Source organism: Otolemur garnettii, unplaced genomic scaffold (assembly GCF_000181295.1).
Source record: "Otolemur garnettii isolate 467f Iridium unplaced genomic scaffold, OtoGar3 scaffold00247, whole genome shotgun sequence".
Lineage (NCBI taxonomy): Eukaryota > Metazoa > Chordata > Mammalia > Primates > Galagidae > Otolemur > Otolemur garnettii.
The window spans coordinates 812,782-835,602 of NW_003852642.1; the positions used below are offsets into that span (position 1 = coordinate 812,782).

The 22,821-nt window shown below is 36.2% G+C and overlaps 3 protein-coding genes across 3 annotated transcripts; all 3 read left to right on the top strand.

Annotated features, from left to right (window-relative positions):
- The first annotated feature begins 2,494 nt into the window (after positions 1-2,494).
- Positions 2,495-3,439, top strand: LOC100967164 (olfactory receptor 5D13-like). The gene has a single exon (XM_003802444.1). It carries the CDS (start codon positions 2,495-2,497, stop codon positions 3,437-3,439), a length of 945 nt encoding a protein of 314 aa, XP_003802492.1.
- Positions 3,440-11,380: 7,941 nt separating this feature from the next.
- LOC100940585 (olfactory receptor 5D13-like) lies at positions 11,381-12,316 on the top strand. Its single transcript, XM_003802445.1, has one exon. It carries the CDS (start codon positions 11,381-11,383, stop codon positions 12,314-12,316), a length of 936 nt encoding a protein of 311 aa, XP_003802493.1.
- A 5,786-nt stretch (positions 12,317-18,102) lies between these two features.
- On the top strand, positions 18,103-19,047 carry LOC100940903 (olfactory receptor 5D13-like). Its single transcript, XM_003802446.1, has one exon. The coding sequence runs from the start codon at positions 18,103-18,105 to the stop codon at positions 19,045-19,047; it is 945 nt and encodes a 314-aa protein (XP_003802494.1).
- The last annotated feature ends 3,774 nt before the right edge of the window (positions 19,048-22,821 follow it).

The window sequence follows — 22,821 nt, forward strand, 5'->3', positions numbered from 1 at the left end:
AACCTTGAGACCCCGGGATAAAACCCACTTGGTTGTGGTGTATAATTTGTTTGATGTGTTGCTGGATTCTGTTTGCTAGGATCTTGTTGAATATTTTTGCATCAATATTTATTAGTGATATTGGTCTATAATTTTCTTTTCTTGTTGGGTCTTTTCCTGGTTTGGGGAACAAGGTGATTTTTGCTTTATAGAATGTGTTGGGTAGTATTCCTTCTTTTTCTATATTTTGAAAAAGGTTGAGTAATGTAGGTACTAGTTCCTCTTTAATGGTTTGGTATAATTCTGATGTGAAGTCATCTGGTCCTGGGCTTTTCTTTCCTAGAGAAAAGGGAACACTTCTACAATTCTGGTGGGAATGCAAACTAATACCTTCCTTTTGCAAAGATGTTTGGAGAACACTTAGGGATCTAAAAATAGACCTGCCATTTGATCCTACAATTCCTCTGCTAGGTATATATCCAGAAGACCAAAAATCACATTACAATGAAGATATTTGTACCAGAATGTTTATAGCAGCCCAATTCCTAATTGCCAAGTCATGGAAGAAGCCCACTTGCCCATCAACCCACAAATGGATTAACAAATTTTGGTATATGTGCACCTTGGAATATTATGCAGCCTTAAAGAAAGATGGGCATTTACCTATTTCATGTTTAAATGTATGGAGCTGGAACATATTCTTCTTAGCAAAGTATCTCAAGATTGGCAGAAAAATAATTCAATGTACTCAGCCCTACTATGAAACCAAGAATACAGGGAAAGAGAGAAGGAGAAGAGGGGAGGGAGAAGGATGAATGGAGGGAGGATAATTGATGGGACCACATGTATGGTACAACTTACAAGGGTACATGTGAAATTTACAAAATGTAGAATATAAATGGTTCAACACAATAACTAAGAAAATGCCATGAAGTCTATGTTCATCAGTTTGATGAAAATATTTCAAATTTTATATAAAACCAGCACATTGTACCCATTTATTGCATTAATGTACACAGGTATGATTTAATAAAAAAATAAACAAAACCCTCAACTTTAAAATCATAATAAAAACAAATTAAAGGTAATGGGTAGATAATCATTAAAATGGTATTGAGAATGAAAGAGATTCAGTGAAACTAAGTGAGAAAACAGTTACCTTAGAAACGAAAACACATTGGTAAAGGAATGTGTCAAAAGTATACCTTCATCGACTCATAAGGTGCTACATTATTTTAGAAAAAAAAACATTATTGCAGTATATGGATAGAATCAACAGAAAAGTTGCAAATACACAGGACTAAATTCTCTTCTATTTACAAACATATTTTTCAAACTCAAAAGTTCCTACGATGACTCACGAAACCTGCCTTCCCTCCGATCCTCATCCTGAACATCTGGCATGCAGCTCTGGCAGTGTCACCTCCTCTAATGTTTTAGCTCTTGTGATCCTTTGTAATTTTAATGCTAAATTTATTTTTGTATTAAAAAGCAGAGACTTTCAGGATAATAGAAACTGAAAACATTTTCCAAAATACTGAAGAATTATTTTCTATTGCTCACAAGGAAACTCCAGTGGTCCTCCCTTCTCCTCAGTTTAACTTTTTGTATTTTCATAGTGATCCATGGTCAACTATGGTTAGAAGATATTAAGTGGGAATTTAGAGAAGTGAATCATTCCTAAGTTTAAAACTATGCATCACTGTGAATAGTGTGATGGACTCTCACACCATCCTTCCCACTATGAATGTGAATCATCCCTTTATTGAGCTTCCCCAGTCTGTCTACACCACATGCCCCTTGGTCACATAGACACCATCTCAGATCAGCTGTATCAGAGTGCCTGTGTTCAAGTGACCCTTAGTTTACTTAACAATGTCCCTAATGTACAAAATAGTGATGTTAACATGCTATTTTAAGTATTCTATTTTATTAATAGTTATTTACCTCATTGTGTCTAATTCATAAAACATTCTAATGCATAGGAATGTAGAGGAAAAAATGTAGCATATGCAGAGTACGTATTACTATCTGGGGAATTGAGACACAACCCCAGGGGACAAGGGTGGGGAGTACGCTATCCTCCAACTTCTGTCACTCAGAATCAACTTCAAAACCCATCTCATTGCTAAGAATAGGTCTAACCCCCATCAAATTTCCTAACTTATATATGCCTCAGGCTTGCATATTTAAAAATATGGATCTACCAGTTTCTAAAATTTATCTTGTTGCATGATTATTCAAATTAATATGCTTTTATATGTAATTTTAATGTTTGAAGAATTAGATTTTAATTAATATAGTTTAAGTTATGGTATAATGTCTGGCATAGGGTATTATCTAAATATATAAGATAATTATTGTTTTTATTATCATTATTTCAGATTTTCTTCAAAAGTAATCATGGTGGGTTGCACCTGTGGCTCAAAGAAGTAGACATCCTGCCCCATATGCCAGAGGTGGTAGCTTCAAACTAAGCCCCAGCCAAAAACTACAAGATAAAAAAAAAGCAATCATGTTGATAGCAGAAGGAAATCAGAGTTATGGAGTCACCTTTATCCTCTTGGGCTTCTCAGAATATGCTGAGCTTCAGGTGCCCCTGTTCCTGGTATTCCTGACCATCTACACAGTTACTGTGCTGGGGAACCTGGGCATGATCGTGATCATCAGGGTCAACCCCAAACTCCACACCCCCATGTACTTTTTCCTCAGCCATCTGTCCTTTGTTGACTTCTGTTATTCCACCACAGTGACACCCAAACTACTGGAGAACTTGGTTGTGGAAGACAGGACCATCTCCTTCACGGGTTGCATCATGCAGTTCTCCTTTGCCTGCCTATTTGTGGTGGCAGAAACCTTCATGTTGAATGTGATGGCCTACGACCGGTTTGTGGCTGTTTGTAACCCTCTGCTCTACACAGTGGTCATGTCCCCAAGGCTCTGTTCATCCTTAGTGGCAGGGCCCTACACATGGGGAATAGTCTGTTCCCTCTCACTCACCTATTTCCCCTTGGTATTATCATTCTGTGGCTCTAACATCCTCAACAATTTTTTCTGTGAGTTCTCTGTTATCATCTCTGTCTCCTGCTCAGATCCATACACCTTCCAAGTATTGGGTTTTGTCATCGCCATATTTGGTGAGGTGAGCAGCCTGGGAATCATCCTCACTACCTATATCCTCATCTTCATCACTATCCTGAGAATGCCTTCCGCTGGTGGGCGCCAGAAAGCTTTCTCCACCTGTGCCTCCCACTTGACTGCCATCTCCATTTTCCATGGGACTGTCCTCCTTCTTTATTGTGTACCCAACTCTAAGAACTCCTGGCTCATAGTCAAAGTGGGTTCTGTATTTTATACAGTCATCATCCCCATGTTGAATCCTTTGATCTACAGCCTGAGGAACAAAGATGTGAAAGAGACTGTCAGGAAATTGATGAATCACCGAACACAATTTTGTTGAGCATTTATATCTCAAAAAAAAAAAAAAAATCAGATTACTTATATTTAGGTATGTTCAGTGGTTCCAGTAGAGGGAATCATTTAAATTATTTAGTGAGGTCATTAGAATAGTTTTAAATCTGTTATAAACAAAACTATTTTTTGTTTGATTTTTATTCCTGTCAATATTTAAAAAAAAAATAGCTGTGAATGATATGTGAAGTGACACAAGTGTTACAAGTGGTATGGATATTGCCTCTTAAACTATTTATGTCCACTCTGAATCTCTGAAGTGAACCTTATTTGAAAGTGAAATCGTTGCAGATGAAATAGGGTAAGGACTTATCTGAGATCATAATGGATTAAGGTGCACCCTTAATCCAGTGAGCATGTCTTTTATGTGAGACAGTAAAGAACACCATAGGCACACAGAGAGAGGAAGGCCTTTTGAAGACAGAAGCGAGTTAGCAGTTTGTTGACACATACTGGAGGCAAGAAGGAGTTCTCACTGGGTGGCTCAAAGGAGTAGGGTGCCAACCCCATATGCTGGAAGTGGTGGGTTCCAACTCGGCCTTGGCCCAAAAACTTCAAAAAAAAAGAAAGAAAGAAAAAAAGAAAGAAAGAAATCTCACCACATTCCTTCTGAGGTAATGTACTCTTGCCAGCACCTCAATTTCAGACTTCTGGTTTCAAGGAATGTGAGAAAAGAAATCTTTATTTTATAACACCACAACATTGGTCATATTTTTGTGCCTAGGCTCAGAAACATATCCAACAAGAAAATATGAGCTTATGAACATTTAATCTCTCAAAATTATATGTTGTTATGGGAAATCATTTTTTAAATGTCCTTCAACTTCATTTTAGTAGCAAGAATGTCAGCATTATAGAGCAAATGCAAAACAGTTTCTATAATTTTCATTTTTTTTTCTATTAAGGTAAATAATTAGTAGATTACATTTTTCATGTGCATAGAATGATTTTTTTTTCTCCCAAAAATGCTTGTGATCCCATATCTTTTAAATTGATTATTTATGTGTTTGGCTTAATCCAGTGACAAACTGAATTACATAAAAAGAATCAAGATGCTATTTCTGTATTAGTTTGCAATCCTACCAGCAATTTAGAAGTGTTCCCTTCTCTCCTTGTCCATGCCAGCATCTGTAGATTTGGGGCTTTGTGATGCGGGATAATCTTTGAGTTGAGTGATATCTCAGAGTGATTTGATTTGCATTTCTCTGACAATGAAAGATAATGAGCATTTTTTCATGTGTTGTTGACCATTTGGTTTGTCTTTCTCAGAGAAGTTTTTGTTCAAAACACTTGCCCACTTATACAGGTGGTTGTTTGCTCTTTTCTTATTGTTTAATTTGAGTTCTCTGTAGATCTAGTTATCAGGCATTTGTCAGATTCTTAATGTGGGAAACTCTTCTCCTATTCCGAAGGCTGTCTATTTGCTTTGTTTGTAGTACCCTTAGCTGTGCAGCAGCCGTTTAGCTTGATCAAGTCCCAGTTATTTATTTTGGGTGTTGCTGCAGTTGCCAGGGGTGTCTTCCTCATAAAATATTTCCCAGGTCAACATTTTCAAGCATTTACCCACACTCTCTTCCAGAATTGTTAGTGCTTCATGTTTCCAGTTTAAATCTTTTGTCCAGTGAGAATCAATTTTTGTGATTGGTGAGAGATGTGGGTGCAGTTTCAATCTTCTACATGTGACTAATCAGTTCTCCCAGCACCATTTATTCATTAGGGATTATTTTCCACAGTGCATGCTAAAAGTGGACCTTCTGTTTGATCCCACAATCCCATTACTTGGTATCTACCCAGAAGAACAAGAATAATTCCACCACAAAGACATTTGCACCAGAATGTTTATTGCAGCTAAATCCATAATTGCCAAGCTGTGGAAGCAACCCAAACACCTATCAACCCAGGAATGGATTAACACACTATGGCATATGTATATATATCCCGGAGTACTATTCATTCATAAGAAAAGATGGAGCCTTTATATCTGTTATGTTTACCTAGGTGGAGTTGAAACAATTTTTCTTAGTTAAGTATCTCAAGAATGGAAAAGAAAAATCCAATGTACTCAATACTAATACGAAAGCAATACAGAGTGTTCATGAAGTTGGTGTTCAATTTACTATCTTAAACTATTTTAAATTACACATAAACTTTATGTCCACCTTATATATAAAGAATTATAGGCCTATATAAATGATATAACAGAAATGCAGTGCAACAAGAGGGAAGAAGGAGGAGGGAGAGGGAAGGGAGAGGGGATGGTGATCTGGGGGAAGAGGGAGGGGAATTGGAAGAACCTCACCTAATGTGGACAATGAGAGGGTGTTTAACACACCCGCTGGGTGAACAGCTCTCCTACCACTTGAATGTTACCGTGGAAGTGAGAACAATGAAACCTAAATATCCATACCCTCATATTAAATTGAAATACAAAAGAAAAATAAAAAATGAATGAATGTCATGCAGCAAGACACCATCACACATGGATATGAATACAGCTGTGAGACTCTGATATGTCAAGGTTGTGAAACTTACCAAGTTGTTTGTAGAGGGCGGGCCATATAAGTAGTGGCAAGTTTTTGAACTTAATTGCCAGACCTCTGTATTTTAAGGAGAGCTTTCACTTTCCTCCCCCCCACCCACACAAATGTTGTTCTTTCTGTTTATCCCTTGCTCTTCATGGTTTGCTCACTGAGTTTCCTCAGGGCATGCCCTGTAGGAACCCGATATTTTTGAATATTGTTGTTTGACATCAGTTGAATGATTAAATATTAGTTGTTTTCCAGAGTTACCATGTTCATATCAAATAAAGCTTAATTTCACCTGATATTTTGAAGGTACACCACCAAACCTTATCTTATATATGTGCGTGAATAGACAGTTATAAAACATAAAAGAAACAGAATTTGTATTCTTTTTTTTTTTTTTTGAGACAACATCTGACTCTGCCACCCAGGTTAGAGTGTCATGGCATCAGCTTAACTCTCTGGCCTCAGCCTCCTGAGTTGCTGTCACTCCAGGAACCCCCCACAATGCCTGGCTCATTTTTCTATATTTAGTAGAGATAGGATCAAATTTTGTGTTCTTAATTTTCCTTAGTTGTAAATCATGGATGACATATAATGTTACCATAATTCTGGTCAATTACTAATGCAATATAATAGACACTTTTCAGATAATGTGATTCAAAGCCTGTTCACACTGGGGAATGAAATGAAAACTTATGATTTTTATTTCATTAGGGATTGTGTTTGTGTGCATGTGCACATAGTGCTATGCTACTTAAGGATGTCAAATAGATGCCCTTCCTCTTTCAAAATATTCATAACAAATTCAGCATTACAAATCATTCTCCTTCAGAAGGAATTTATTATGTACTTTTCGGTACATTAACTTGTATGGGGGGAAAAGGGTGAGAGCTTGTTGATCTTTAGTTTCATAATGGAAAAAGAAAGAAGGTAATAAAGGATAGAATAGAAAAATCAGAAAAAATCAATTATTTATTTGCTTTTAATTCATTAAAGTATCATACAAATGGTCAGTATTTCCATCAAACCAAGGTTAATCAAAATGAATGATTTTCAGAGTTTTGTGTGCGTTCACACTATCTGGAAACATTGCCAAACGCAGATCCTGGTGCAGCCGACACCATGTGATGCTGCTGTTGCTGGACCTCAGACCACACTCTGCAGAGCTAAAATGAAAACACGTATGTATCTTTATTTTGGATAAAACTCAATTGGTGTAGAGTCACTAGAGATGGCTGTAATAGAGTCTTTTTTACTTCTTTCTATTGATAATAACTTCTTTTTAATTGTCAACATTTAATAACTACACACATTATAAGCATAATGTGAGTGAGTGGCCAGGTCATATTTAGAGAAACATAAATTACTTTCACAGGAGTGAATCAATGATTTCAAAGACAATGATGAGTATTTTGTATTAAGTTCAAAAGCCAGAATGCACCTGCCATTGTTTATACACCTCAAGACACAATATACATGCCATATAGAGACAGAAGTGTAATATAACAAATATTAACAACAGTTCCCATTTCATTGTTGCATTCTCATCATTTTCTTATTTCTGTTTTATTTTACATACCTTGTTTTTTAAGTGAATTTGTATATTTTCCATGATTAAAAAGCTCAAAATAAATTAGTAAAGTAACTTAAAGTGGCCTCATCACCTGTCATTTAGTAGATATCGTATTCTGCAATATGCCACATAAGAAGGTGTTTAGTCTAATGTCGCAGTTTTTATTCCAAAAATAACTAGTACAGTAATGTTCTCTTGGGTCTAAATCCCCAAGGTGATGGAGGTATATGTGAAGCTTACATATTATTCCTAGGAGTCAGAATCAACAGCCCAATATTTGCCTTTTTTCATTCTCCTCCTACTATGTTTTCATGAGTTTCCCTTGGTATTAAGAAAGAAATATATTTCTGGAAAATTCATTGAAATTTATTGTGTATTCAGGTGAGTTGATTTCAAATGAGTGATGTATCTTATCTTGTGTTATCTTTCTCTCATTTGGGGCACAGTGAACTTCTGCTACTTTGGAAGTAGGAAACTCAATTTGTCAAAAGTAAAATCTACTGAATCTATCTTCCCAAGGGTTCAGTTTGTTGAGCTCTGATTTCTTTGTCCTTCTCTAGAGTATCAGTCTCGATTTTGGCTTTCAGGGTATCAACCATGTATCTAGTATAGGACAATCACACTGAAATAATTTAATGGTTATTAGAAAATCAGTAACTTCTCAAAATCATGTAGAAAGAAAAGCATTATAGGCATAAATTAATGTGAACAGAGTATGCCATGGCATTTTCCTTTCCTGACAATATACAGATAAGTCTACAAGAACTTAGAAAATATTGCTGGATTAAAAAAAGGAACACTACTATCCTGTGACAATGACTTTCATCTAAGGCTTTATTTATTGCAAATTATGCATCAGTGGATTAGAAAAAGAGTGTAATTTTAGGTGAAACATAATCAAAATCAAATAGACAAAAAAAGAGATGAACATGCATTGTTCCTTATAAACTGAGAATACTGGTGTGGATAAAGAAGGTTGAATACATGGAGTAGCTGGGGTAGGACTCTTGGGAAAACCAAGCACAGAAATTTCCATTTGATAAATATAGTCATAGAGGACAAATGAAGTTTTCAAATCCAAGATTGACATAAAAATCACAAAACATGAGGGATGAAGGATCAGTGATCTCCCAGTGCAGGGCAGGAGCACTACCGGGAAGCTGGCTGTGTCTCTGCTCACATAAGCTACTGCAGTAATGATGACAGTTTGGCAAATCCTCCATAGCCACAAACCTGAGATGAGAAACAGAGCCCTAGAAAGGGGTCAGATGATTATGAGATAGTGCAGCAAAGAGAAAACAGAGCAAATTCATTAAAGCTCTTTGTGAACTTAGAGTAAGGGGGAGCAATGGAGATTCAAGAAAAAGAGCAGAGATCAACTTTGGTGATTTCATCTTCACCCACAAGTCCATTGCTGTCCAATTTGCCCTTTGATATGTTTTCTAGATGTTTTATTATGACAGAGGGATTGGAAAATTAACTGAATCAGCCATAAAACTAAAAATTAAAGCTGTTGGAATGGGGTGGCCTGCATTTTCTGGACTCCAGAATTGTCAGTCTGAGCTGAGTTCATTTGGCATTGTTTCTCAATGCAATTCTTACATACTTATGAAAAATATACTATTCAGTCACTAGTATTATCATCTTACTGACGAAGTAGTGCAAAGGACATAGCTAGGGGTTGTGACGGGTGCCTGGAGTCCCAGCTACATGGGAGGGTGAGACAAGAGAATCACTTAAGCCCAAGAGTTTGAGGTTGCTGTGAGCTGTGACACCACGACACCCTACCAGGGTGACATAGTGAAACTGTTCTCAAAAAAAAAAAAAAAAAAAACAAAAAACAAAAAAAAGTGCAAAGAACAAAGCCCAAAATTGAAATTAAATCTACGTTTCCAGAGCCCATGCTTCCTTCTTGGAAGGAGGTGCTGGTGTCATCAGCATTCTATCATTCCGTTTCCCCTATGGAGAAAGTTCCTTTAATTTTATTAATTTGATTTTTACTGTCACAAATAGTGTTGAGCAGTGCAGGAGATGATAATTTCTTTCCTCTTTGAACTGGTCAGACTAAAATGGTATCTTCATTTATGTGATTCATACTCATAGTTTTTTATTTAGGTGAACATTTCAGACGTGTGTTTTTAGAACAATTATTGAAATATTAATTGAATTATTAAGGACAACTGGAATACTTGCACTTTCTCCAAATAACATTCCCAATGTAGCATAGTATGTGTGACTCAAAATTACATAATCGCATATGTAACTTCAATCAAAACCCTGTTCAGTACCTCATGTGGCCAGTGTTCTTGTTACTGTCCTTATGTAACCACTGGTGATTTTTACCATATTCCCCAGATTTCTCTCAAGAATAACAGAAAGATTGGATAGATCACTTTTTAATTTTTTTTAATTTTTTTTACATATGCATGTGTATATGAGGTTTCCACTTTTACCTTCACAGAATTAAAAAGCCTAAATCAAATCATTTTATATAGTATAGTTTAATTCAGAGTTTCTGTGAATATTGTAATACAATGGCATAGTGAACCAATTTAAAAAATAATAAGTTAAAATGCATTCAATAGATAATGAGCAAGGCATTTAAGTGTGTCTGTGAAGAGCATCAGTGAAACTGAGAAATACTTGAGTAGTAAAGAAAACACAATTTTGAAAAGAACATGTCAAAATACACCTTCATCATTTCATCGTGATAATGCTGATACATTATTTAAGGAAACAAAGACAATTTTTGCAGTATAAGAATGGAATCAACAGAAAGTTGGCCGGTATACAAGGCTATTTTTCTTCCAACACCTAAACATATTTTACAAATTCAAAAATTCCTTTGATGCCTCAAAGAAGCTGCCTTCCATTTGATCCACAGACTGAACATCTGCCATGTAGCTATGGCATCTCTTTGATTGCTCTTGTTCCATGATACTAAATTCATATACATTGGTATATGTATTAGTATTAAAGAATATGGACTTTCAGAATGATGAAACTTGGAAAATAATGCTTTTCACATTGTAAAAGAATATTCTACTGACCTGACAGACAAAAGAAAACGTAATACCCAGTAAGCCATGGTTTCACTTAGTATAGTTTCAGTTACCTGTGGTTAACAAGGGTTGGAAAAAATAAGTGAGAAATTCTACAAGAAGGAAACAAATTACTAGCATTAAATTATGTCTCATTTTGAGTAGCATGATGAAATCTCACAGTCTGCATCTTGCCTGGGACATCAATCATCCTCATGTCTAGATTTAATCCCCTTAGATACTTAGAAGTCATCTCTTTTATCTGATCAAGTGTTGCTCTATGATAGTGCCTGTGTTCAAATCAGAAAAATAGTTATGCTGACATGGTGTTACTATAATTGGTCTATTTTATTATTAGTTATTATTGATAATCTCTTATTGTGCCTATTTCATAAAACTTTATTATGGGTAAATATATATATACAAAAAATTATGGTATTTACAGTTTCTTAATCTGTGCTTCAGGCATCCACTGGGAATCTTGACACACATACTTAGTGGATAGGGAGGTCCAATATAGTTCAACTTCAGCCACTCAGGATCAACATCACAATCTTGTTTATGACTAAGAATCCAACCTCAAATAAGTTCTCTAATGTGTATGAGGCCCAGTTTGCTTATATAAAAGTTATGAGGTCACTTGCTTTATAAGGTATAGTGTTATTTGGATATTTAAATTAAAATGTTCTAATGTTTTAGTGCAATGTCTAGAATATAGTAAGTATTATAGTAGAATTATATCAGATAATTATTGTTTGTATAATCATTATTTTAGATTTCATTCAACAATCATGATATCAGCAGAAGGAAATCAGAGTTCTGGATCCAACTTTATCCTTTTGGGCTTCTCAGAATACGGCTATCTCCAGGTCCCTCTGTTCCTGGTGTTCTTGACCATCTACACGGTCACTGTGCTGGGGAACCTGGGCATGATTGTGATCATCAGGGCCAACCCCAAACTCCACACCCCCATGTACTATTTCCTCAGCCACTTGTCCTTTGTGGACTTCTGTTATTCCACCACGGTGACACCCAAACTGCTGGAGAACTTGGTTGTGGAAGACAGGACCATCTCCTTCACCGGCTGCATCATGCAGTTCTCCTTTGCCTGCATATTTGCTGTGGCAGAAACCTTTATGCTGGTCGTAATGGCCTATGACCGGTTTGTGGCAGTTTGTAACCCTTTGCTCTACACAGTGGTCATGTCTCCAAAGCTCTGTGCATCTTTAGTTGTTATACCCTATGCATGGGGTATATTCTGTTCTCTGACACTCACCTGGTTTCTCATGGGACTGTCCATTTGTGGGTCTAACATCCTCAACAATTTCTTCTGTGAATTTTCTGTCATCATGTCTGTCTCCTGCTATGCCCCCTACATCATCCAAGTTCTTTCATTGTTCATTGTCATATTTGATGAAGTGAGCAGCCTGATAATCATCCTTACTACTTATATGCTCATCTTTGTCACTATCCTGAGAATGCCTTCTGCTGGTGGGCGCCAGAAAGCTTTCTCCACCTGTGCCTCCCACTTGACCTCCATCACCATTTTTCATGGGACTGTCCTCTTTCTTTATTTGGTACCCAACTCTAAGTACTCCTGGCTCATAGTGAAAGTGGGTTCTGTGTTTTATACAGTCATCATCCCCATGCTGAATCCTTTGATCTACAGCCTGAGGAACAAAGATGTGAAAGAGAGTGTCAGGAAGTTAATGGCTCACCCAACATAATTTTGTTAAACACTTATTACCAAAAAGGGAACCAGACTGGGAACAAATTGAGATATGTTCAATGATTCTGAAAGAGGGGATGAATCAAACTATTTAGTGAATTTACTAGTAACAGGTTTAAATCTATTGTATAAAAATGTATTTGATTGCATGATTTTTATTCCTGTCAATATTTACAAAAAATAATTGCTGTGGGCTGTAGGTGATATAACACGTGTTACAAGTGGGATGTATATCATACCTTAAAATATGTGCCCTCACCCATAACCTTGGAAGTGACTTTATTTACAAAGTCACTCTTTGGAGACAAAATTTAATAATGACCTAGATAAGATGGTAGTGGATTGAGGTGATCCCTAAATCCAATGAAGGTTACTTTATGAGAGACAGTAAAGGACAACATAGACATACAGGGGCATAAAGGTCTGGTGAAGACTGGAGCAAATTGGCTGTTTGTTGACACATACTAGAGGCAAGCAAGAGTTATCCCCTTGTTCCTTCTGAGGTAACATAGTCTAGCCATAACACTGATTTTACAAATTGTGAGAAAAGAAACTTCTCTCTTATAAAGCCCCCACACTGGTCATAATTTTTGTGCCAAGGCATAGGAAACATATCTAGCAAGAATATATGAGCTTATAAATTCTTAATCTTAAAACGTATTTATTGTCACAGCAAATAATCTTCTGAAGGTGCTTCAACTTAATTTTCGTTATAAGAATATGAAAGCTATAGTGCAATTGCAAAAAAGTATTGACAGTTGGGTGCCTATCATGGGAGCCTACCATGTTCTTTGTTCCTTTGTCCCCAAGAAACTCCCCTACACTTATTATAGCTGTAGGAAATGAATCCTCCTACCCTGACAAGAGTAAAGCCATTTGGGAAGGGACCTAGAGAGAGAAAGCTGGCCAGAAACCAACTGCATCATCACAGCAATCCCCTCCCCACACTTTTGGAATGCTTTAAGGCCAGTGTTCCTGGGAAACAATGGAACAGTAAGTTTCTACCCAGCCCTGGATGGCTCCAGAGATAAATTCCTGGTCCTGTCCACAGAAGGGAGTAAGTTCAAATTTAGCTCTTAGTGCAAAGATCAATCTTTCTGTAGCAGAGAATAGCTCCCCTATAGAACTCCTCACACATTACAGCTATACTGAGAAAGTTAATAAAAGACTCTTGAAATTGTGTGAAAGGTAGCTGCCTTCTGGTCAGACTCCTGTCTGCTTTAACTCTTAATAAAACTTCTCCTTGATCCCCAGCTTGGCCTCTTGTCCTTCTTGGGGGACCATCACCCCAGTTGTACCTTCAAACACCTCAATAGCATAGAATGTGATCTTGAACATGATGCTGGAAATGAAGTGTAAATGTTGATTTTATGTGATGGTTGTGAAAGATTGTCAAGAGGAAAAATAACAAAACATCACCTGTCAAATTCACAAAATTCAAAAATCGATTTGCAAAACTAATTTTTTAAAATTATATTTATTAAAACCTTGTACATCATAATAAGTGCAGAAGCAATTTTCATAATCCTGTATTGCTTATTATGGTTAATAATTAGTGGATTACACTTTTTATCTGCACAGAATAATAATTTTTTTCTCTAAAGAATAGTTGTGAATGTATTGATTCCAATATTCTTTAAATTGATTATTCACATGTTTGGCTTACTCCAGTGATTGAGTTACAAAAAAAGAAATCAAGATGCCATCTCTGCTTATCATGGTTTTTCCACACAAGATGCCACAGGATTTACCATATGTGGGCACCTGATGTTGCTTCCCATCACTAGAGTGATTAAATATTAATAATTTTCCCAGAATTTTTATGTTCCTGTCAAATGGAGCTTAACTTCACCTTGTATTTTGAAGGTACATGACTACCCCTTGTCTTATATTTGTGAGTAAATAGACAATTATAAAACAATAAAGAGACAGATTTTGTATTCTTTTCTGAGGCAGAGTCTCAGTCTGCCACTTAGGCGGGAGTGCCATGGTCCAGGTTAACTCACAGCAACTTCAGACTCATGGGTTTAACTGATCCTCCTGCTTCTACCCACCCAGGTAGCTGGAACTACAGGCATCTGCCATGATGCCAGGTTAATTTTTCTATTTTTTGTAGAGATGGGGTCAGATTTTGTATTCTTACTTTTTTCAGTTGTAAGTCATGTATCACAAATAACTTTACCATAATTCTGGCCATTTACTAATGCATAATATTGTACACTTTTCAGATAATGTGAGCCAAAGTTTGTTGACATTGGAAAAAGAAATAAAAACTTACAACTTTTATTTGAACATGATTGAGTTTGTATGTATGTATAACATTATGTTACTTAAGGATGCTCTTCCCCTTTCAACATGTTTGAAACAAATTCAGTATTATCAATCATTACTCTTGAGAATAAATTTATTACATACTTCTTGGTACATTATCTTGTATGTGGGGAAAAGGGTGAGATCTCTTTGATCTCTGGTCTATTAGTGAAAGAGGAAAGAAGGTAATAAAGGACAGCACATATAAATACATTTGTTTTCTTTATTTGTTTTTAATTCATTAAAGTATCTTATAAATCATCAGAATTTCAATCAACTGAAAGGTAATCATTTGGAATGATTTTCAGACTTTATTATACAGGCAAGTCATTGGGAAACATCAAATGCAGATCCTGGTGCAGTGGATCTATGGGAAAGCTGTCATTCTGCGTTTCTAGCGGACTCCACATGATGCTGTTACTGGACCTCAGACCACACTCTGCAGAGCCAGGAGCAAAACACATATATATTTTTATTTTGGATAAAATTCGACTCTCTGGTATAGAGTCACTAGAGATGGCTAAAAATGTATTCTCATTTCTACTTTCTTCTATTGATAATAACTTGATTTTAGTTATCATAAGTGTCATAAGCTTTGAAGAATGGCCTGGTCATATTTAGAAGGAAACATAAGTAACTTGTGAAGAAGTGAATCAATGATTTCAATTATAATTATGAGTATGTTGTGTTAAATATAAAAACCAGAATGCACATGTGATTGTTTATACATCTCAAGACACAATATACTTACTATGTAGAGACAGAAATATAATACAGAAAATATCAACAGCAGTAACCTCTTCATCACTTTGTGTTTTATTGCAGTTACCATGTTTTCTAAATGAATTTGTATATGATAACATTTTCAAAATAAATTAGTAAAAGAGGCATGGTCTACAGTGATTTAGAAGAAAACAGGAAGGCATTTAGCTAATTTCTGTTTGTGTTTCAAAATAACTAGTGCAGTAATGATCTCTTAGGTCTAAATCCCAAGGCGACGGACAGGTATACATGAAGCCTAAATATTGCTCCCAGGAGTAAAAATCAACTATCCAACTTTTATCTTTGTTCTTTGTCTTCCCAATACCTTTCCATGAGTTTCTGTGGGTATTAAAAGAGGAATATAATCCTGGAAAATTCACTGAAGTTTATTGTGAACTATTGCTCTATTTACCAAATTTAATGTTAATGCCTAAATTGTACTGGAAACTTTCTTGAATGCTACAAAGAAATAAGAACAGAATCTTCAGGTGAGTTGGCTTCACATGGATAATGTGTCTTATCTTGTTTTATCTTTCTCTCATTTGGGGCACAGGGAAGTCCTGCCACTTTGGAAGTAGAAATCTATCCATTAGTCTAAAGGTAAAATCTACTAAATCTTTCTACTAAATCTTTCTACCCAAGGTTTCAGTTTGTTAAACTCTGATCTCTTTGTCCTTTTCTGGAATATTAATCTCGATTTTTGCTTTCAGGCTATCAAGCATGTGCCAAGCATAGTAAAATCATAGTGAAGTAATTTAACGGTTATAAAATCAGGAACTTCTCAAAAAAATGGAGAATAAAAAGCATTATAGGCATAAATAAATGTGAACAGAATGTGCCATGGCATTTTTCTTTCCTGATAATATAGCAATATTCTACAAGTTTGGGGGAAATATTGCTGGATTAAAAAAAGAAACACTACTATCCTGTGATAATGGTTTTCATCTAAGGCTTTATTTATTGCAAATTCTGCATCAGTGCATTAAAAAAGTATATTCCAGGTGAAACATAATCAAAATCAAATAGACAAAAAAGTAAATAAGCATGCATTGTTGTGCTCATTTGAAATTGAGAATACTAATGTGGATAAATAAAGTTGAATACATGGAGTAGCTAGGGTAGGGCTCTGGGGAAAACTAAGCACAGAAATTTACATTTGATATATTAAGCCATTGAGAAAACTGAAGTTTTCAAATCGAAGATTGGCATAAAAATCATAGAACTTGAGGGATGAAGAATCAGTGATCTCCCAGTGAAGGGCAGGAGCATTGCTGGGAAGTTGGCTGTGTCTATGCTCCCATAATCTACTGTAGTAATGGTGACAGTTTGGTAAATTTGCCACAAGCCATGAACTGAGCACAAGAAAGAGTCAGATGATTAGGAGACAGCACAGCAAAGAGAAAACAGGGTAAAGGAGAAATGCCTTAATTTCACTTCCTGTAGTGTCAGAAACCTGTGGTTAAAAATGGTTGGGAAAAAATGGGAAATTCTATAATTTTTATTTATAATAAAACCAATTTATTTGTGTTGAATTATACCCTATTTTGAATAGGTCAGGTCTACATCCTGCCTGGGATGTGAATTATCCCCTTTTCCAGAGTAAATCCCTTTGGTGGCTTAGAAGACACCTCCTTTATCTGGTCACCTGTTGCTGTATGATTGTGCCTGTGTTCAAGTCATCCTTATTTTACTTCATAAGACCTCTAAAGTGCAAAAATAGTGATGTGAACATGGTATTACAAGAATTTGTCTATTTAATTACTAATTATTATTATTATATTTCTCTTACACTGTCTATTTTATAAAACTTTATCATAGCTAAGTATTGTTGTACCCCTGCAACCTGAAAGTATAGCCTCAGACCCCACTTAAGTGCAATTAATTGGAGATTTATTAAATCTGTGCAGGGGACTGCTTTTCCGAGTCAGTCTGTCCCAGTAGAGGGCAAGCTCCCTTATATAATTTTTGAGCAAGCATACTACAGAAGTGAAATGTGGCTGGTTGGGGGAGGTTACAGCTTGGGTAGTCATGGATACAGCAATGGTTACAGTTATGTAACCATGATTAATACAGCCTTGGTTGACAATGGATATATCTCAAATCACAATGGATATAGTTATGTAACTATGATTAATACAGCCTTGGTGGATTTCCACCATTGTTCATCCAGTGAGAACTTGGGGGGCATTGTGAAACTTGGGACTTCCCGTGCTTTAACTCTGGGGGGCATGGGAATGTGCTGGGAGAAGGAGCTGGGAGAGAGGGCAGAGTAATGGTTGAAGGTGGGGGAAAGAGGGTGGGAAAACAGGAGAGGCAGGGGACTGGGTTGGGAGTGCTTGCAGCAGTATATATAGCAAAAGTCATGGCATTTACGAAGTTTCTTCAAATCTGTGGATCCAGCATGAACTGGGTATCTTGAAACACATCCCTGGTGGATTACGAGACCCTCTATCCATCAAGCTTCACCACTCAGAATCACTGTCACCATCTACTTCATCACTAAGAATGTGTCTAACATCCAATAAGTTCCTTAATGTATATCTAGCCCAGAATGATCATATAAAAATTGTGCGGCTACTTATTTTGACAATACATATAGTTACCGGATATGTAAATTAAAATTTTTTAATTGTTTGGCACAATGTCTAGAATATAAGTGTACAAGTTAATTTTTATATTTATTATCATTATTTTATACCTTAGTCAATGATCATGCAGTTAGCAGAAGGAAATCAGAGTTCTGGAGTCACCTTCATCCTCTTGGGCTTCTCAGAATATTCCAACCTTCAGGTGCCCCTGTTCCTGGTGTTCCTGACCATCTACATGGTCACTGTGCTGGGGAACCTGGGCATGATTGTGATCATCAAGGCCAACCCCAAACTCCATACTCCAATGTACTTTTTCCTCAGCCACTTGTCTTTTGTTGACTTCTGTTATGCTACCACAGTGACACCCAAACTGCTGGAGAACTTGGTTGTGGAAGACAGGACCATCTCCTTCACGGGCTGCATCATGCAGTTCTCCTTTGCCTGCACATTTGCAGTGACAGAAACTTTCATGCTGGCCGTGATGGCCTACGACCGGTTTGTGGCAGTTTGTAACCCTCTGCTCTACACAGTGGTCATGTCCCCAAAGCTCTGTGCATCCTTAGTGACAGGGCCCTATACGTGGGGAATAGTCTGTTCTCTCACACTCACCTATTTTCTTTTGACATTATCCTTCTGTGGCTCTAACATCCTCAACAATTTCATCTGTGAGCACTCTGTCATCATCTCTGTCTCCTGTTCTGACCCCTCCATCATCCAAGTGCTTTCTTTTGTTTTTGCCATATTTGATGAAGTGAGCAGCCTGGGAATCATCCTCACTACTTATGTCCTCATTTCTGTCACTATCCTGAGAATGCCTTCTGCTGGTGGGCGCCAAAAAGCTTTCTCCACCTGTGCTTCCCATCTGACGGCCATCACCATTTTCCATGGGACTGTCCTGTTCCTTTATTGTGTACCCAACTCTAAAAACTCCTGGCTCATTGTCAAAGTAGGTTCTGTGTTTTATACAGTCATCATCCCCATGCTGAATCCTTTGATTTACAGCCTGAGGAACAAAGATGTGAAAGAGAGTGTCAGGAAGTTGATGAATCATCCAATACAATTTTGTTGAGCACTTTAACCCCCCAAAAGGGATCAGATTTAGTATGTTGAAGTGTGTTAAGTCCTTCTAGTAGAGGGGATGATTCAAATTATTTAAATAATCCAGCAGAGCTTTGAATTTATTACAGTAAAACTTTACTTAATCATTTGATTTTTATTCTCATTAATGTTCAGAAAAAAATAGCTGTGAGTCATATGTGAAGTAGGCATTACAAGTGGGATGGATACTGTCCCTTCAACTATTTATATCCACCCAAAGTCTCAGAAGTAAACATATTCTTGAATAATATTATCAGAGATAAAATTGAGTAAGGACTGAGATGAAATAATGATGGATTCAGGTGATCCCTAAGTCCAGTGAGTGTGTCCTTATGGAAAAGTAAATGATGACATGGAGCTATACAGAGATGAAGGCCACATGACAGTACATGAGAATCCACAGTTTGCTGCCACAAACTAGGGGGAAAGAAGAAATTCTCTCCACCTCTTTCAGAGGGAGCCTTGTCTTCCCAGAACACTGATTTCAGACTTCTTGTCTCAAGAATTGTGAGAAAATAAATTTCCATTGTTTAAAGTCTCCAAATGGGTGATAAATTGTTATGATAAGCCTAGGAAAACTATGCAACAAAAAAATAATAGACCATGAAATCTCAACATCTCAACTTGTACAATGGCAGAAATAATCATTTTAAAATAGTAGCCTTCAACTAAATTTTAGCAATGAGAATTATTAGAGTTACAGAGGAAATCTAAAAAGCTATAGAAGAATAGGGGTGTGCATTTGGAAGGGTCATGACAGTCTGGGCACTGTTTCTAAACATCTACCAAGTTCTTTGTTACTTTCTCCCCAAGAATGTCCTAACATTTATTGTAATATAGAACATGGTGTTAAACATGACTCCAAATATCCATTGTAAATATTGGTTATATCTGATGTTCCTGGAAGTTTACCAAGGGAGAAATAATCACTTGTTAATGTCACAAATATCATAGATAAACTCATCCATTTTTTTTTTGTTTGTTTAAATTGTGTTTACTACCACAATGGGCATCATGATAAATTTCAGAAAAAAATTTTATAATCCTTGCTTTGATTTTAAAGATAATAATTACTTGATTGCACTGTTTATCTGTACAGAATGATATTTTCCTGCCAGGCATGGTTGCCAATGTTTTGATTCTAAGATCCTTTACCTTTTTCATTTCTGTGTTTGTCCTAAACCAGTAACTGACTGAGTTAGAAAAAAGAATCAAAACATTCCTCTATTTACCTCTTTTGTCATGATTTTTGTCATACAAAAAGATTTTCCAGGACATGCACTGTGTAGGCACCTGATATTGGTGCTTCATGTCACCTGAGTGATTATATATTAATAATTTCCCCAGAGTTACCTAATCATAACTTCACCTTATAATTTTAAATTTATATCACCAAACCTTGTCTTATGTGAGCAGATAGACAATTATATGATATAAAGTAGAAATTTATTCTTAACTTTTATTAGTAACTTGACCATATTTCTGGCCAGTTACTAAGGCACCAGATAAAGCAACTGCAAGTTTGTTCACTTGTGAAATGAAATAAAAACTCACAACTTAAAGGTCACCATGGATCGTGTATTTCTCTGTGTGTGTTTGTGTGTGTGTTGTATGTGTGGGCTACTTAAGGATGTCAAATATATAATCTTCTTTCAATGTATTTATAAAAAATTAGGTATTATCAATTATTATGCTATAGAATAAATGTACTACATTCCTTCTGGTTCATTAGCTTGTATGTGGAGAAAAAGTGAGTTCTCTTTGGCCTTTGTATTATTAATGAAAGGAAAAAGATGATAAAGGACCACATAGAAAAATTAGAAAAACATAAATGTTTTTCATTTATTTTTTAATTAACTAATATATCTTACTACATCACCAGAATTTCCATGAAATCAAAGGTAATCACAATGAGTGATTTTTAGAATTTAATATACATTGGAAAGGTCTAGAAGGTGCAAAATGCAGATTTTGGTACAGTGGACCTGTCTGCATTTCTAGCAGATCTCTAGGTATGCTGTATTACTGGAACTTGGACCACACTCTGAAGAGCAAGCACAAGAATCTAAACAAACATATACATTTATTGTGTTTTTTGTTTGTTTCATGTCAAGTTAATATATGGGTACTTACGATTAGCTTACATCTTTTGCTTTTGTTAGGAAAAGCTCTAGGTGTATTGGAGTCCTGCACCCAGGAGGTATATACCATATACCTCTACGCTGTATACATTCAGTGGGAGATTCATGACCCTTGTGCCCTCATTCCTGAATTTAATTGCATTTTTCTCTTGTGTAGGCCTGTAGCTGTCTATCTACTTGCTTAAAATTAGTATTGAGTACATGGGATGCTTGTTTTTCTATTCTTGAGATATTTTACTAAGGAAAAAGTTCTTCAACTCTATCCAGGTAACAAAGATGCAAAGTCTCCATCTTTTCTATGACTGAATAGTATTCTACGGTATACACATAAAACAATTCATTAATACATTCATGGGTTGATGGGCCCTTGAGTTGTTTCCACATCTTTGTGATTGTGAATTGAGCTGCTACCCAGAAGGATACTAAGTCTCTTTCTAGGTATGATTTTATTTTTGAACCAATAAATTTTCTAAGCAGACAGAGCAGTTGTAGCAGGCTTGCTATCATGGTCAAATGATAAAGGGGAAACCATTTATTAAGATAGTGTGAACAATAATGAAAGATTAAAGTGCATCCACCCAGGCCCACTTGCTACTGGGGAGATTGTACTCATTTTGGGTTCTCATCATTATCACTATCTGGGGATGGTGATAAAGAATTTAATGGTGGGAACTCATTGAGTTGAGTATGGAGCCCGGAACTAGTTCCAACTAAGGCTAGGGAACTGAAGAAAATCATAGTTTTCCATAGAAAATCAGAGAATCATATTAAACTTTGATATGAAAGTGTGTGTTAGTTTAAGGCACTAAGACAGTAGTAATTTATTGTGTGGCACAAAAAATTAATACACATGACCCATAAAGCTGTGATATTTGAGTAGCTCTTGTGCAAAAATTGACTTCTACACTATTCCTGGTTGCAGAGAAGTCAATGTTGGATCATGCCAATCCTCATGGGTGATTGATAATGTGGATAATGGAGTTATGGACCAACCAAGGCCAGGCCATATATAACAAAAATCCTGTGCCCTGTAATAAATAGCTTTAGTGTTCTTTTGTAGAGTGTATAACAAGACAAACATTAGTGAATTTTTCAGGAACCTATACATATGTAAATGTAGGGGAACCAGTGATTTTAGAGAGTTAAACCTGCTCCCAAAATGCATCTTTTTTTTTAAGGTGTGGAAAATTATATATATATATATATATTTAATAAATGATAACTATGTACATTAATGCAATTCTGGGGTACAGTGTGGTGTATTCATATACAATTTGAAATATTTTCATCAAACTGGTTAACATAGCCTTCATGTCATTTTCTTAGTTATTGTGTTAAGACGTTCATGTTCTACTCTTAGAAAGATTCAGTTGTATGCTTGTAAGATAAACCATAGAAGTGATCCTTCCGATCACCCTTCCTCTGCCCTCCCTGTAATCTTAGGCTGTTATTAGGTTATAGATTTCATATGAAAGCTATAAACAAATTTCATAATAGGGCTGTGTACACTGGATACTTTTTCTTCCATTCCTGTGATACTTTGCTCAGAAGAACATTCTCCAGCTCCATCCATGTGAACATGAAGGACATAAAGTCTCCATTTT

Coding starts and splice junctions, on each gene's coding strand:
- LOC100967164 (XM_003802444.1), top strand. CDS start 2,495: ATGTTGATAGCAGAAGGAAATCAGAGTTATGGAGTCACCTTTATCCTC.
- LOC100940585 (XM_003802445.1), top strand. CDS start 11,381: ATGATATCAGCAGAAGGAAATCAGAGTTCTGGATCCAACTTTATCCTT.
- LOC100940903 (XM_003802446.1), top strand. CDS start 18,103: ATGCAGTTAGCAGAAGGAAATCAGAGTTCTGGAGTCACCTTCATCCTC.